Source organism: Furipterus horrens, unplaced genomic scaffold, assembly GCF_987537825.1.
Source record: "Furipterus horrens unplaced genomic scaffold, mFurHor1.1.pri manual_scaffold_4, whole genome shotgun sequence".
Lineage (NCBI taxonomy): Eukaryota > Metazoa > Chordata > Mammalia > Chiroptera > Furipteridae > Furipterus > Furipterus horrens.
This window is the reverse complement of record NW_028327174.1, coordinates 3,062,958-3,073,118: the sequence shown is the minus strand read 5'-3', so window position 1 is coordinate 3,073,118 and position 10,161 is coordinate 3,062,958. Positions and strand designations below refer to the sequence as shown.

Genomic DNA, 10,161 nt, shown 5'->3' with positions numbered 1-10,161 from the left:
GGGCGGTCACGTTCTGTATCTCGATGCAGGCTGGGGCTACGCAGGTATGTACAGTTTTCAAAGCTCCCCAAATGGTCTGCTTCAGACTGACGGTTTCACCGCGTGTAAATTAGTCCCCGTCCCCCCCAGCAAACAGAACTGGATCGAGCTAGTGCTGCGCTCAGGAGTGAAGCCTCCACCAGCCACCGTACCTGGCCTTCGTCCTTCGTGTGGGGGACACGTGGGCTTCCTGCTCTTGCCGCCTGGTGTCGATCACTCCATGAGGCTTCTAGAACAGTGCTTGGCGTGCAGCAGGTGAGCAGTCGTGACTGCCTGTCGGCTGTGGACCTGTCTGTGGTGCTGTCCTCCTGGTCACCCACTGAGCCTTCCTCCAGCAGCTTTTCTGCTGGGGCCTGGCCTAGGGCCCGGGAACCCGATGGGTCAGACGTTAGCTCTGCCCTCTAGGAGCCCGGATGCAATGTTAGGCTTAATGAGGACCGAAGGGGTTGACTCCTCATAGATGGAGCGTGGGGTGGGTGTGGGGATGCAGGAGCACGGCCGAGACCCTCACCCAGCCTCGCTGTTCAGGGACGGTTCCCACGAGGGGGACTGTCCGATCCTTGTCCTGACACAGGACTGAGCACGGGGCGGGGGCAGGAGAGCGAGGAGCCCGGACGTGGTGGGAACGGCGCTCCCACTGAGAGTCCAGGCGCAGCTGATGGAGGACACGAGGCAAGGGCGACACCCCGGTTCCTGGCCTGGGGACAACATGGATGGAGCCACTACTCACTGCACAGAGAGTCCTCCAGGAGTCTCGGGGGCCTGGGATAGAGTTCCACCAGGGTGGCAAGAGCGGGGACCCTGCAGCCACTGAGGATGGTGCCCTGGGCCCGCTCAGGCTCCTGGCCTCCAGCCTCACACTGGCTCGCACAGTGGGGTGGCTGGGAAAGGGGGGCCCACAGCTCCGTACCTCCTCCGTCAGACACGGCGGGTGGCCAGGTCCTGGTAAACCTTAGGCCCAGCCATCCAGGGCCAGCTGGGAGGGCACTGCGTGCGCAGGACTTCCCAACAGGCCGGAGGGTTAGGCAGATCTTTAGGTCCGGCCATAGGGAAGCCTGCTGGTGGGAGCCCCGGGGGCAGGGCCCTTGTTGGTGGGAAGGAGGGGCGCTCCGCCCACAGCCACCTGCACACAGCTCCCCAGAGCGAGTACACCTTCCCAGCGCCACACCTGCTGCCACGGTTTGGGGGCAAGTTTAGAATTTTTTAAGTTCATCTGGTGTGAACAGCAAAGAAAACCTGAAGGGGCAACCCCATGAGATAGGAACACAACTTAAGAGTCATTTTAAAAAGGGAGGTACGGGGGAAAATAAATGGAGCAATAGATACTAGGAAAGCTGGCCCTGTAAGAGGTAAATTTTCAAACGTGATAAAGAAAACACACACCAGACAGGAAGAGAAGGGAATCTATGTGGGCTCAGGATGTTTGTTAAAATATTTGGGACGAAGTCAGTTTAGAGCCCCACCTCGCGCCCCATTAATTCCAGAAGTAAGTTTATGAATTCTAGAGGGAAGAGAAGACCTCGGCTTTCAGGTAACGGAAGGAAGCACGCAGGACCAGGTGCGGAGGTTTGCAGGGCTGCGTGTCCCGGTCTCCTCTCGGACCAGCCGTGGCCAGAGTGCGAGCCCTTCCCGGGCCGGGAGGCGAAGGGTTTCCATGGCAACGCCGGACCGCCCTGCGCCTCGCCGCTCTCTCACGGGGAGCGGTGGAATTTTTAGGGGCTACATGACGCATGATCTTGCAAGAGATTAAGAGCAGGAGCCGGTCTGAGACTCCAGCTGCCTTCTATTAAGCCGGACAATAAAAACAATTTTCAAAAATGTAAAATGATGCCCCTCTTCTAAATTTTTTGTTTTGGGAACTAGTTTTCATTAAAATATGCTATTTATGTTGACACTGATGAGCTTATTTTTAATATTTTAAAGCACCCTCCATTTTAATTTATGACTTATTGATAAAACCTACAGAAGCAAAAGCTCTTTGGGGTCCTCAGGGATTTTTAATGGAGCCAAGGGACCTGGGGACCCGCAAGCCTGGGAGCAGCTGCGCAGGGCGCCCTCCCCGGCCACGGACCCTCTGCACCCGCTGTGTGTGTGTGGAGGGCCCTGCTCTGGGCGCAATGGCACAGCCGTGGACAGGAGGGCCAGAACACACCTGTCTGCCCCGTCACAGCCCGGGGGGCACAGTACCCGAGGGAGCGGGCCCGCTGCAGAGAAGCCCAGATTGCAGTCAGACCCCCACGAAAGCAGAACGCTGGCAACGCGCACTGAGTGACCACAGGCTAATATCTTTAATACACCACGAGCTCACACGAGTCGACCAGACCCGCGCAGTACCGGCCAAGGACACAGACGAGCCACAGAGGAGGAAATACGCTGCTCCACGTGGGAAGATGTGAAACGCGGCTAAAAATCAAAGGAGTGAGGACTAAAACGCAACGCCATTTTTTCACGATCGAACTAGCAAAGGTTGAGCCGGACGGCAACGCTCCGCGCTGGCGGGACGGCGAACCGGGCGCATCCGTCCCTGCTGGGGGCAGCGCAGATGGAGGCCTTTCGGAAAACCGCTTTGTCGGTGCGCGGCGAGGGCCTCCGCGGTGCTCACGTCCTGGGATTCAGGAAGCCCACCTCCGGGAGCTCTCCAAGGACGTGGGGGCGCTTTGCACACACAGACACCGATCACCTTCTACCGGGGACAGCACTGCGACCAGCCACGGGCACTGCTGCCCGCCGACCTGACGGCGGAGTGCCAGCCAATTCAACATAAAATGAGGAATAACAGGGGTGGGGGGAGCCTGGAAGGGGAAATACCAAAATGTTAAATTTTACTTCTCTTCCCTCTACTTTGTTTCCCAGAACCTCTTTGATGTGCAGGTTTGCGGAAGGGACTAGGAGGCTGTACTTGCTCACGGACAGGAGTCAGCGGTGCCGAAGCGAGGAGCTGGGCTTCCTCCCGTCTCCGCCACGCCGGCTGCCGGGACCCTGAGATGGCACGGGAGGTGGCAGCTGTTCACAGTGGATGGTGGACCGGCCCCAACCCTCGGTCTCCTCCTCCACTGGCAAGCTCTGGCTGATGGCCCAAAGCCTGCTGTCTTCTTCCCCGGAGCCCCACCTTATGTTCTTGAAGCTTCTAACGCTTCTCGGGCAGAGGCCATCTCGGTCTCCCGGCTCTGGCTGCCGGATGGAGGGCCCTCTGCGGGGAGCTCGCCCACCCAAAGCCCCACTGTCTCCCTTCACAGCCACAGGCTTGCTCCCTAAGTGCATTCACAGCCCCCCCCCACAGCTGTTCGCGCTCCTGCAGGCCCGTCCGGGTCGTGGCCACCCAGCGGGTGGGTCTGTGCCCTTGACCAAGGCGTGTGCATCAGGGAGCCTCACCCACACCCCGCGGGGCATGTGCGCCCTCCTCACCATGACTCTCTCATCATGTACTTACCTGGGACCAAGGAAGGGGCCTTGGCTTTTCCCTGAAGTCACTAAATGCTTTAGGGCATTAGTCACTCCCAAGGTCATGCTCTGTACCACGCTAGGAGGCCACCCCTTATTCGGAACCCCATCTCACGGGTGCTGTTCGGATATGAAGCTGACTTCCCACACGGGAACCATGTAGACCACATGGCAGTCACGACACAGCCCAACGCCCACACCGTGGAAAACAGGACTGCCCCTCCCAGGCAGCAACACTGCCAACTGCCTGACCCTTCCGCAAACCGATACACGTTCTGGTAGATGGAGAGGGATTAACCCCCACATATGTACGAAGCATCTCCCCTCCCCCACTTCCTTCTTTGGCTTGACCCTGCCAGCCTCTGGGGCCCAGATCTGGGCCCCACGGAGCTTGGGCCCCATCCTCTTTTGCTGGGGACTGGGTGCCTTCCCCAGAAGCCAGTGGGCTCCAGGGGTGGCGTCTCTTCCATGTCCACTGTGGGGGCCACCCCGAGCTCTTTCATCTCTCATTCCCAGTTGCAGGAAGCAGCCAAGGCCACCGAGGCCAGCAGCACCAGTCCCAAGCCCACAGCCGTGAGCGCCAAGACGAAAAGCAATCAAGTCACTAAGCCCAAGGAAGCCGGGGCAGCGGCCTGGGCCGTGCGCAACAGCGCGCGTGGGAAGGGCCAGGTCACGGGCACAGACGGGCTCTGGCCCTGGCACGTGAGCAGCAGGCTGAACCAGCGCCCAGTGCCAACACGGGGTCTCCGAACGCCACTGCGGCGGACCCCGGGGCTGCCGAGAGCCGGTTCCCAACTGCTCCCAGGCCGGGCCTCGCACCCCGGCTGCACTGGGCCTCGCGGACAGCTTCCAGATGTCACCCCCTGAGGGCTTCCTTTTCCCCAGGTGCCGCTGTACCCTTCATCTGTGGCCACCTCCACCTGGCACACAGGCAGAGGGAACCTGAGCACTAAGAGAAAGTGATCTGTACCCCCCAGAATGGTGGCTCCACAATGTCCCCCCCAGTTCATGCTTAATGAGCACCACGGGCCCACCTGAACAGCCTTGGCTGGCTTCCAGGGGGCCTGCAGCCTGAATTCAGGCAGTTGTTCAGCAGGGCAGTTGGGCTAACAGAGTTTACAGTGAGTGGGTGGCAGTGATCCACGAGCATCGGCAGCCGCTGGATAGCCTTGACCTTGCAAGGCGGCGGCTGCTTAGGGACGCAGTCCCGTTTCCCAGCATCACCGAAACTCTTAGGAAAGAAGGATAGGCCCCAAGACCTGACCTCCAGGTAACCCACGGCGTGTCTTTGGGTGGGTGCAGAAGCTGTCCTTCTGCAGTCAAGCCAGAACAGGAGCAGATGAGCCACCCCCGTCGAGGTGGCTGTGGAAATGCAGCGCACTTGGCATTCATACATGGTGGGAGCATCGCCATCCAAAGGACTTGGCCAAGACTCACTGAGAAAGTGAATTCCAGGGGTCCCCCGCGAGGAAGCACAGGGCCGTCCACCACTAAGAAGTATAGCTTTGTCCCTCAAAGTTAGGACACGAGTGCCAGTCTGCACTGTCACATCAGGACGGAGGTAGTCCGCGCTCTTTGCCTTTACAAAGGCCGCCAAGGCCCTGGCCAGGCTGCCGGGGGCCCATCCTGCCTTGCCCTAAGAGCCTGTGGATGTATCCCAGAGGAGTTGGGTCTCCGGCTAGCAGAGTCCCGGTGTTCTTGAACAGAGGCTGGAGAGCCGATGGCCAGCCCAGGCACGGGGAGGTGCGCGCTACATAGGCGCTCTGGAGACGCACAGATGCTATGGGTGACTGAGGGGCTGAGGGGAGGGTCGCCTGTCACCTGAATGGAGAAGAGAACAAGTCTCGAGCTAGACAAGGTCCACCGCCAAGTGACACGGAATAGTGGAGGGGTGACCGCACGGCAGGAGCCAGGGCGACACCCACTGGAAGTTGAGCCCTCGGCCTGCAGCCCGATGTGCACGGATGTGCGGCTGGTGCCACTTCCTGAAGCTGCCCGGGGTGTCCAAGGTCAATCACCTTCTTTAGCAGGCAAGCTCCGGGTTCGCAAAACCGCCGGTCCCGTCAGCACCCTGGCAGCTGGAGCCAGGCATTTGTGGAGGCGCCGCCTGCAGGCTGCCCCCTCTACGTGCATGACAGTCCCTCCCAGCGGCAACCACGGCACACACAGGCCGCGTGTTCAGGTGCAGAGGGCGGCGCGCCCCCGGAAATGCTGGCACGACACTCCCAGCAGCGATCACTTGGCCACCGACAGCAAGGACAAGGCCTTTGCCTGCTACACTGGGCCCTGGCCGGACTGGCGATCTCTCATGGGTGGGAGGCCAGACTACCCTCTCCAGGTCCCCACATCAAGCCACCAGCTGGCCAAAGTGCCTTCTGCCATCTGTGAGCTCATCAATGAGAACGTAGTGGGGAGCGGCCATGGGGGTCTGCAGGGGGCGGAAAAGGCGCTTCTGTGAACCTCATCAGGCTGGGAGGGATCAGTCCAAATGGTCCACAGCATGTCATGGAGTCAAGGTGACCAAGCAGCCGAGCTGTAGTCACCAGAAGAGCTGGAGCAGCAAGCGTGAGAGGAGAAGCATGCACTGAAGGCGCAGGTCAAAGCCAGCGAGGAACACCGGGAAGCGAGGTGGGTGACCGGGTGCCCAGGAGTCTGAAGCTCTCCTTCTGGAGCAGGTCCGCAGAGGCAGGAAGGGGGTGTCTCACACAAGAAGGATGCTGTTGTAGGGACATTTCTTCTACGCAGCAAAGAGGGTTGCTACCTGGTAGCTGCAGGTGCAGCCAGGGTGATGGTGGGTTCTTAAAGGTTCCGTGCCCGGGAGGGCAGGGCCGGAGCTGGACTAGTCCCATTGGAGGCTGGGTGCACAGGGCAGGGGCCCGTGCCCGCAGCGGCCAGCTGGCGGCACAGCATCTGCCGCTCCCGCACGGCGCGATTGAAGGCAGAAGTCTTCCTGATCTGGGCGCGACGGGCGTGCCGCAGTGGGGACTTGTAGGTTCTCCGCAACTCTGCCAGGAACCCCTGATAGTTGTTCCGCAAGGGGCTGTCAGGCTGCATGTGGGGGATCGCCCACTTCTCTGCCTCCCCAGTCAGCCGGGACACGAGGAACGCCACTCGCTCGGCCTCCCCAGGAAAGCGGGAGGCCTGGAAGATCATGAACCTGTCCATCTGCATCAAGAACCCCGCTAGCTGGCCTGGGTCTCCCGAAAAAGGCTCCGGCAGGGAGGTGGGGGGCGTGGTCATTGGTCGGGCCCCGTTTGAGGTGATCGCTGAGATGGGTGGGGTGATCTGCAGCGCGCCCGGAATCCGAGCCCTGGTGCGTAACAAGGTCAGCTCGGCCATGACGCTCTCCAGCATGTTGGTGAGGTTGGCCTTCTCTGCGCGCAGCGTAGAGGCCTCCCGCCGCAGCGCGGAGTTGGTGAGGCGCAGGGAGGTCAGGGTGTCGATGACGTCATCCATCTGGGCACCGGAAGAGGCTGCAGAGGCTGGGCCTTCAGCCTTCGATGTCTGGGGCTGGACCATGTCGGCAGAGGTCAGCCACAGGCTGAACTGATGGGTGGGAGACAGGGGTTCGGGTTACCCAGAACCCGAGGGCCGGTGGTGCTGTGAAACTGGGCGGACCCGGGCAGGAATGAGGGGCCAGGTGGGGTCCAGGACTCTGCGTGAAGGCAGGGCGGCCACGCGAAGCGCTGAGCGCAGCCGCAGCCGGGCAGGTGGCGCGGGCCCTGGGGACCCCAGATTCCCGATCGGCTCCTTCCTCGCGGACCTCGCAAGGCCGAGGCGGACAGCACAGGCGGCCGGCCTTGGTCTGGGCCCTGCAGGATGAAAAGAATCTCTTTAAAAGTTTCGATCGCAGAAAAGAAGGCGACGGCGAGGGAGGGGCAAAGAGCTGGGGGCGGGGCGGCGCCGGCCCGAAGCCCCCTCCGTGGCAGGACCGGCGCCCCCTGGGGCGGAACAAAGGGCGGGCGCGGCGGCGGCGGCAGCGCGCCGGGCCTGGAGCGGGCGGCTGACGCGTACCTGGGTCCCCGCGGCTTCCTCCACGGCTCCAGCCGCGCCGGCCGCAGCCAAGATGGCACGATCGGGAGATGCAGGCAGGCCGATGAGTCACAGCGTCCGTCTGCCCGAACTGCTTCCTGGTCAGGTCAGGCCAGGGCGGCCGCCGTGGCGAGAGGAGGGTGGCCTCCGCGGGAGCGCGAGAGGGGCGGTGTCGTCGTGGAGGGCGGGCCGCGGCGCGACCTGGGTGCGGGCAGGGCAGGTGCGTCGTTGGCGGCAGAGGCGGCCGCGCGCAGCGGATGGGCCTAGCGCAGGCCCCGCTCGTTGCCATGGAGACCGCCCTCGGGGGCGGCCGCGGCCGCGGCCACGCCCCGGAAGTGGAGGGCGCAGCCCCGCCTCCATGCCGCACAGTCCCGCCTCCCGGGGCAACTGTCTTTCCTCGGCAGCCAATCAGTGACGACTGTGGTTACTGCTACCTTATTACAGTAGGTGCTTTTTTTCTTTTCCCTAATTCTCCCCAAAATGCTTACAAAGCTCGTCTTGTATTGTAATTATTTTTCTAATGAAGCTCGCTCTTTATAGTGTAACCTGAATACAGATTCAATGTAATGCATGACTCACTGTAGCAAACGTTGGCGTCGCAGCGGTCCCAGACGCGTCCTTCCTGTCACCCAGAGCGCCTCCCCCTGCAGGGGACGCATAGCGGCACTTCTGTCGTTCCATCAAGTCATTTTGTTTTTAATTATATAAATTTTTGTACCTTCTGAACTGTTTTTATCCTTAGTAGATTTTGAGCATTTTCCCATTAAGGCTACTTCAAAAGCCTGAGCTTCGGAACATTGCCGAGTGTCCCGCCGGAATCGCGTGCGTGATTCCTTCAGCCGCGCGCCCCTCGATGGTCTGTCTTACTTTCCACGAAGAAGCCTGTCACCTACACTGTCTACGGGCCCCAGCCCCCGTCTCTGCCACCGTCTCCAGGGCAAACTCCAAGGCTGCAATTCCTGGACCAAGGAGTGCGACCTGTCTGGCTCAGGACCTGGGTGCCCTCCTGCTTGGCCTTGCCGAGCTGCTTCTCAGGGGTCCGTGGCTGGAGAGAGAAGGCCCCGCCGTGCCGGCCTTTGGTGGACGCAGCCTCCGAGGAGCTGCTGACCCCCGGCAGCCCCCTGCGCTCACTCCTCAGACGGGCCCGGGACAAAGGCAGCTTCGCTCATGCCTTTACCTTTTTTGCTTCTATAAAATGGAAATGGCACGTGGAAGTGTGAGTCCTTGGGGGAGACAGTCCGGCTGTCCCCGCAGCTGTGTGTACCCCAGTGTGGCAAAGGATGCACTTCTTCGTGACCAGCTGAAAACTTCTGGGGCACAGGGCAAGAGAGGAAAGAAAGGAGACAGTGTTTCTTTAAACTACCTCCACGAAATCTCCCAAGTCAGATGTGGGCAGGACCTTCATTCATCTCTGCCCCTCCCACCTCTTCCGAACACACACAGGATCCCCGTTCCCCGCCTTGGAGCTGCCCTGCTGGTCCCTCTGCCCGCAGTGCCAGGGTTGCCCCTCCCCAGGTCCTGGATGCTGTGCACGTTACTGAAGTACCCGCTGCAGTTCCAGGTGTGGGGGCACCAGGTCTCGAATTCTCCGGTGCATTGAATATAAGGTGCACCGTAATTTCAGAAATGGTAAAAACTGAATTTGAAAAAGTACTTTGCATTTCACTTTATCTTGTTTCAATAAGGATAAAAATAGAGCAAAATTAAAATGAACAGACTTTTAAATCCAAAAAAAGCAGAGTATTTGGCATTTGATCCAGATGAGGCTACGAGGCTCCCCTCTCTGCTGCAAACACAGAACAGGGACGAGCTACACTGAAAGGATCTGGCTGGGTGCCAACACCATACACACGCCATGGTGGCCCAGAAACCCAAGCTGCGGAGTATGGACAGAGCCACGGACCTCCCAGGCAGTGGGTCCCGACACATAACAGGGACACGAGGCTGCAAACAGAGCCAGACTTCATATTTGAACCTGGGGGAAAGAGGGATCACCCCTATATCAGAAAGGAGTCTGAAAAATTGGTTCCACGTTTCATGGGGCAACAGCTTCTGTGAGGTGTGGCCCTGCGACAAGAGAGAGCACATACAATCCCATGAATCTCATGTCCCTTGGCTTGTTAGGTAGACCCCAAAGGGCCAGGAAGTGTGACCGACCACTGCCGATATAAAACGTGTTCTGTACTGCAGAGCAGGCATCACTGGTCCAGCCCCAAACTACTAGGTGGGGTTGGGGTAAGTACAGAGAGAAAAAGGACCTGAAAGACAGTCTTTTACCCAAAAATGAGCCTAAAAATAAAACCTCTGAAGCCAATGAAGACATCTAATGCTAAGAATAAAGACCACCAAAATCAATAATTGTAATATGAATTAACTCCAGATGAAATTAATAGAACAGTCTGGAAATGGAAAGACTTTAAAGTAAGCATATTTGGAATCTTCTATGAGAATAATGAAAAACAATGTTTGTGAAAACAACAGACGTAGGAGTGGGGGAGGGGGGAGGCAGAAATGTGACCAGAAGATGTGGCTATGAAAAAGCACCTTTTTATGGGAAATCTAGGGAACGTCCATTTCCAGGAAGATGGAGTAGGTGCATGCTTCCCTGTTCTTCCAGCAGAGCACGGCTGACAACAACTTTTTACAAAG

At 59.3% G+C, this 10,161-nt stretch overlaps 1 protein-coding gene across 1 annotated transcript; it reads right to left on the bottom strand.

Moving 5' to 3' along the window:
• Positions 1 to 2,304: 2,304 nt before the first annotated feature.
• On the bottom strand, positions 2,305 to 7,260 carry RTL6 (retrotransposon Gag like 6). Its single transcript, XM_090272280.1, has 2 exons — positions 4,515 to 7,260; positions 2,305 to 2,831 (listed from the first exon to the last, which is right to left on the bottom strand). Exon 1 carries the CDS (start codon positions 6,997 to 6,999, stop codon positions 6,280 to 6,282), a length of 720 nt encoding a protein of 239 aa, XP_090128406.1. The 5' UTR covers positions 7,000 to 7,260; the 3' UTR covers positions 2,305 to 2,831; positions 4,515 to 6,279.
• Between the last annotated feature and the right edge of the window lie 2,901 nt (positions 7,261 to 10,161).

Excerpts from the sequence above, each read along its gene's own strand:
- RTL6 (XM_090272280.1), bottom strand. The coding sequence starts at position 6,999 with ATGGTCCAGCCCCAGACATCGAAGGCTGAAGGCCCAGCCTCTGCAGCC.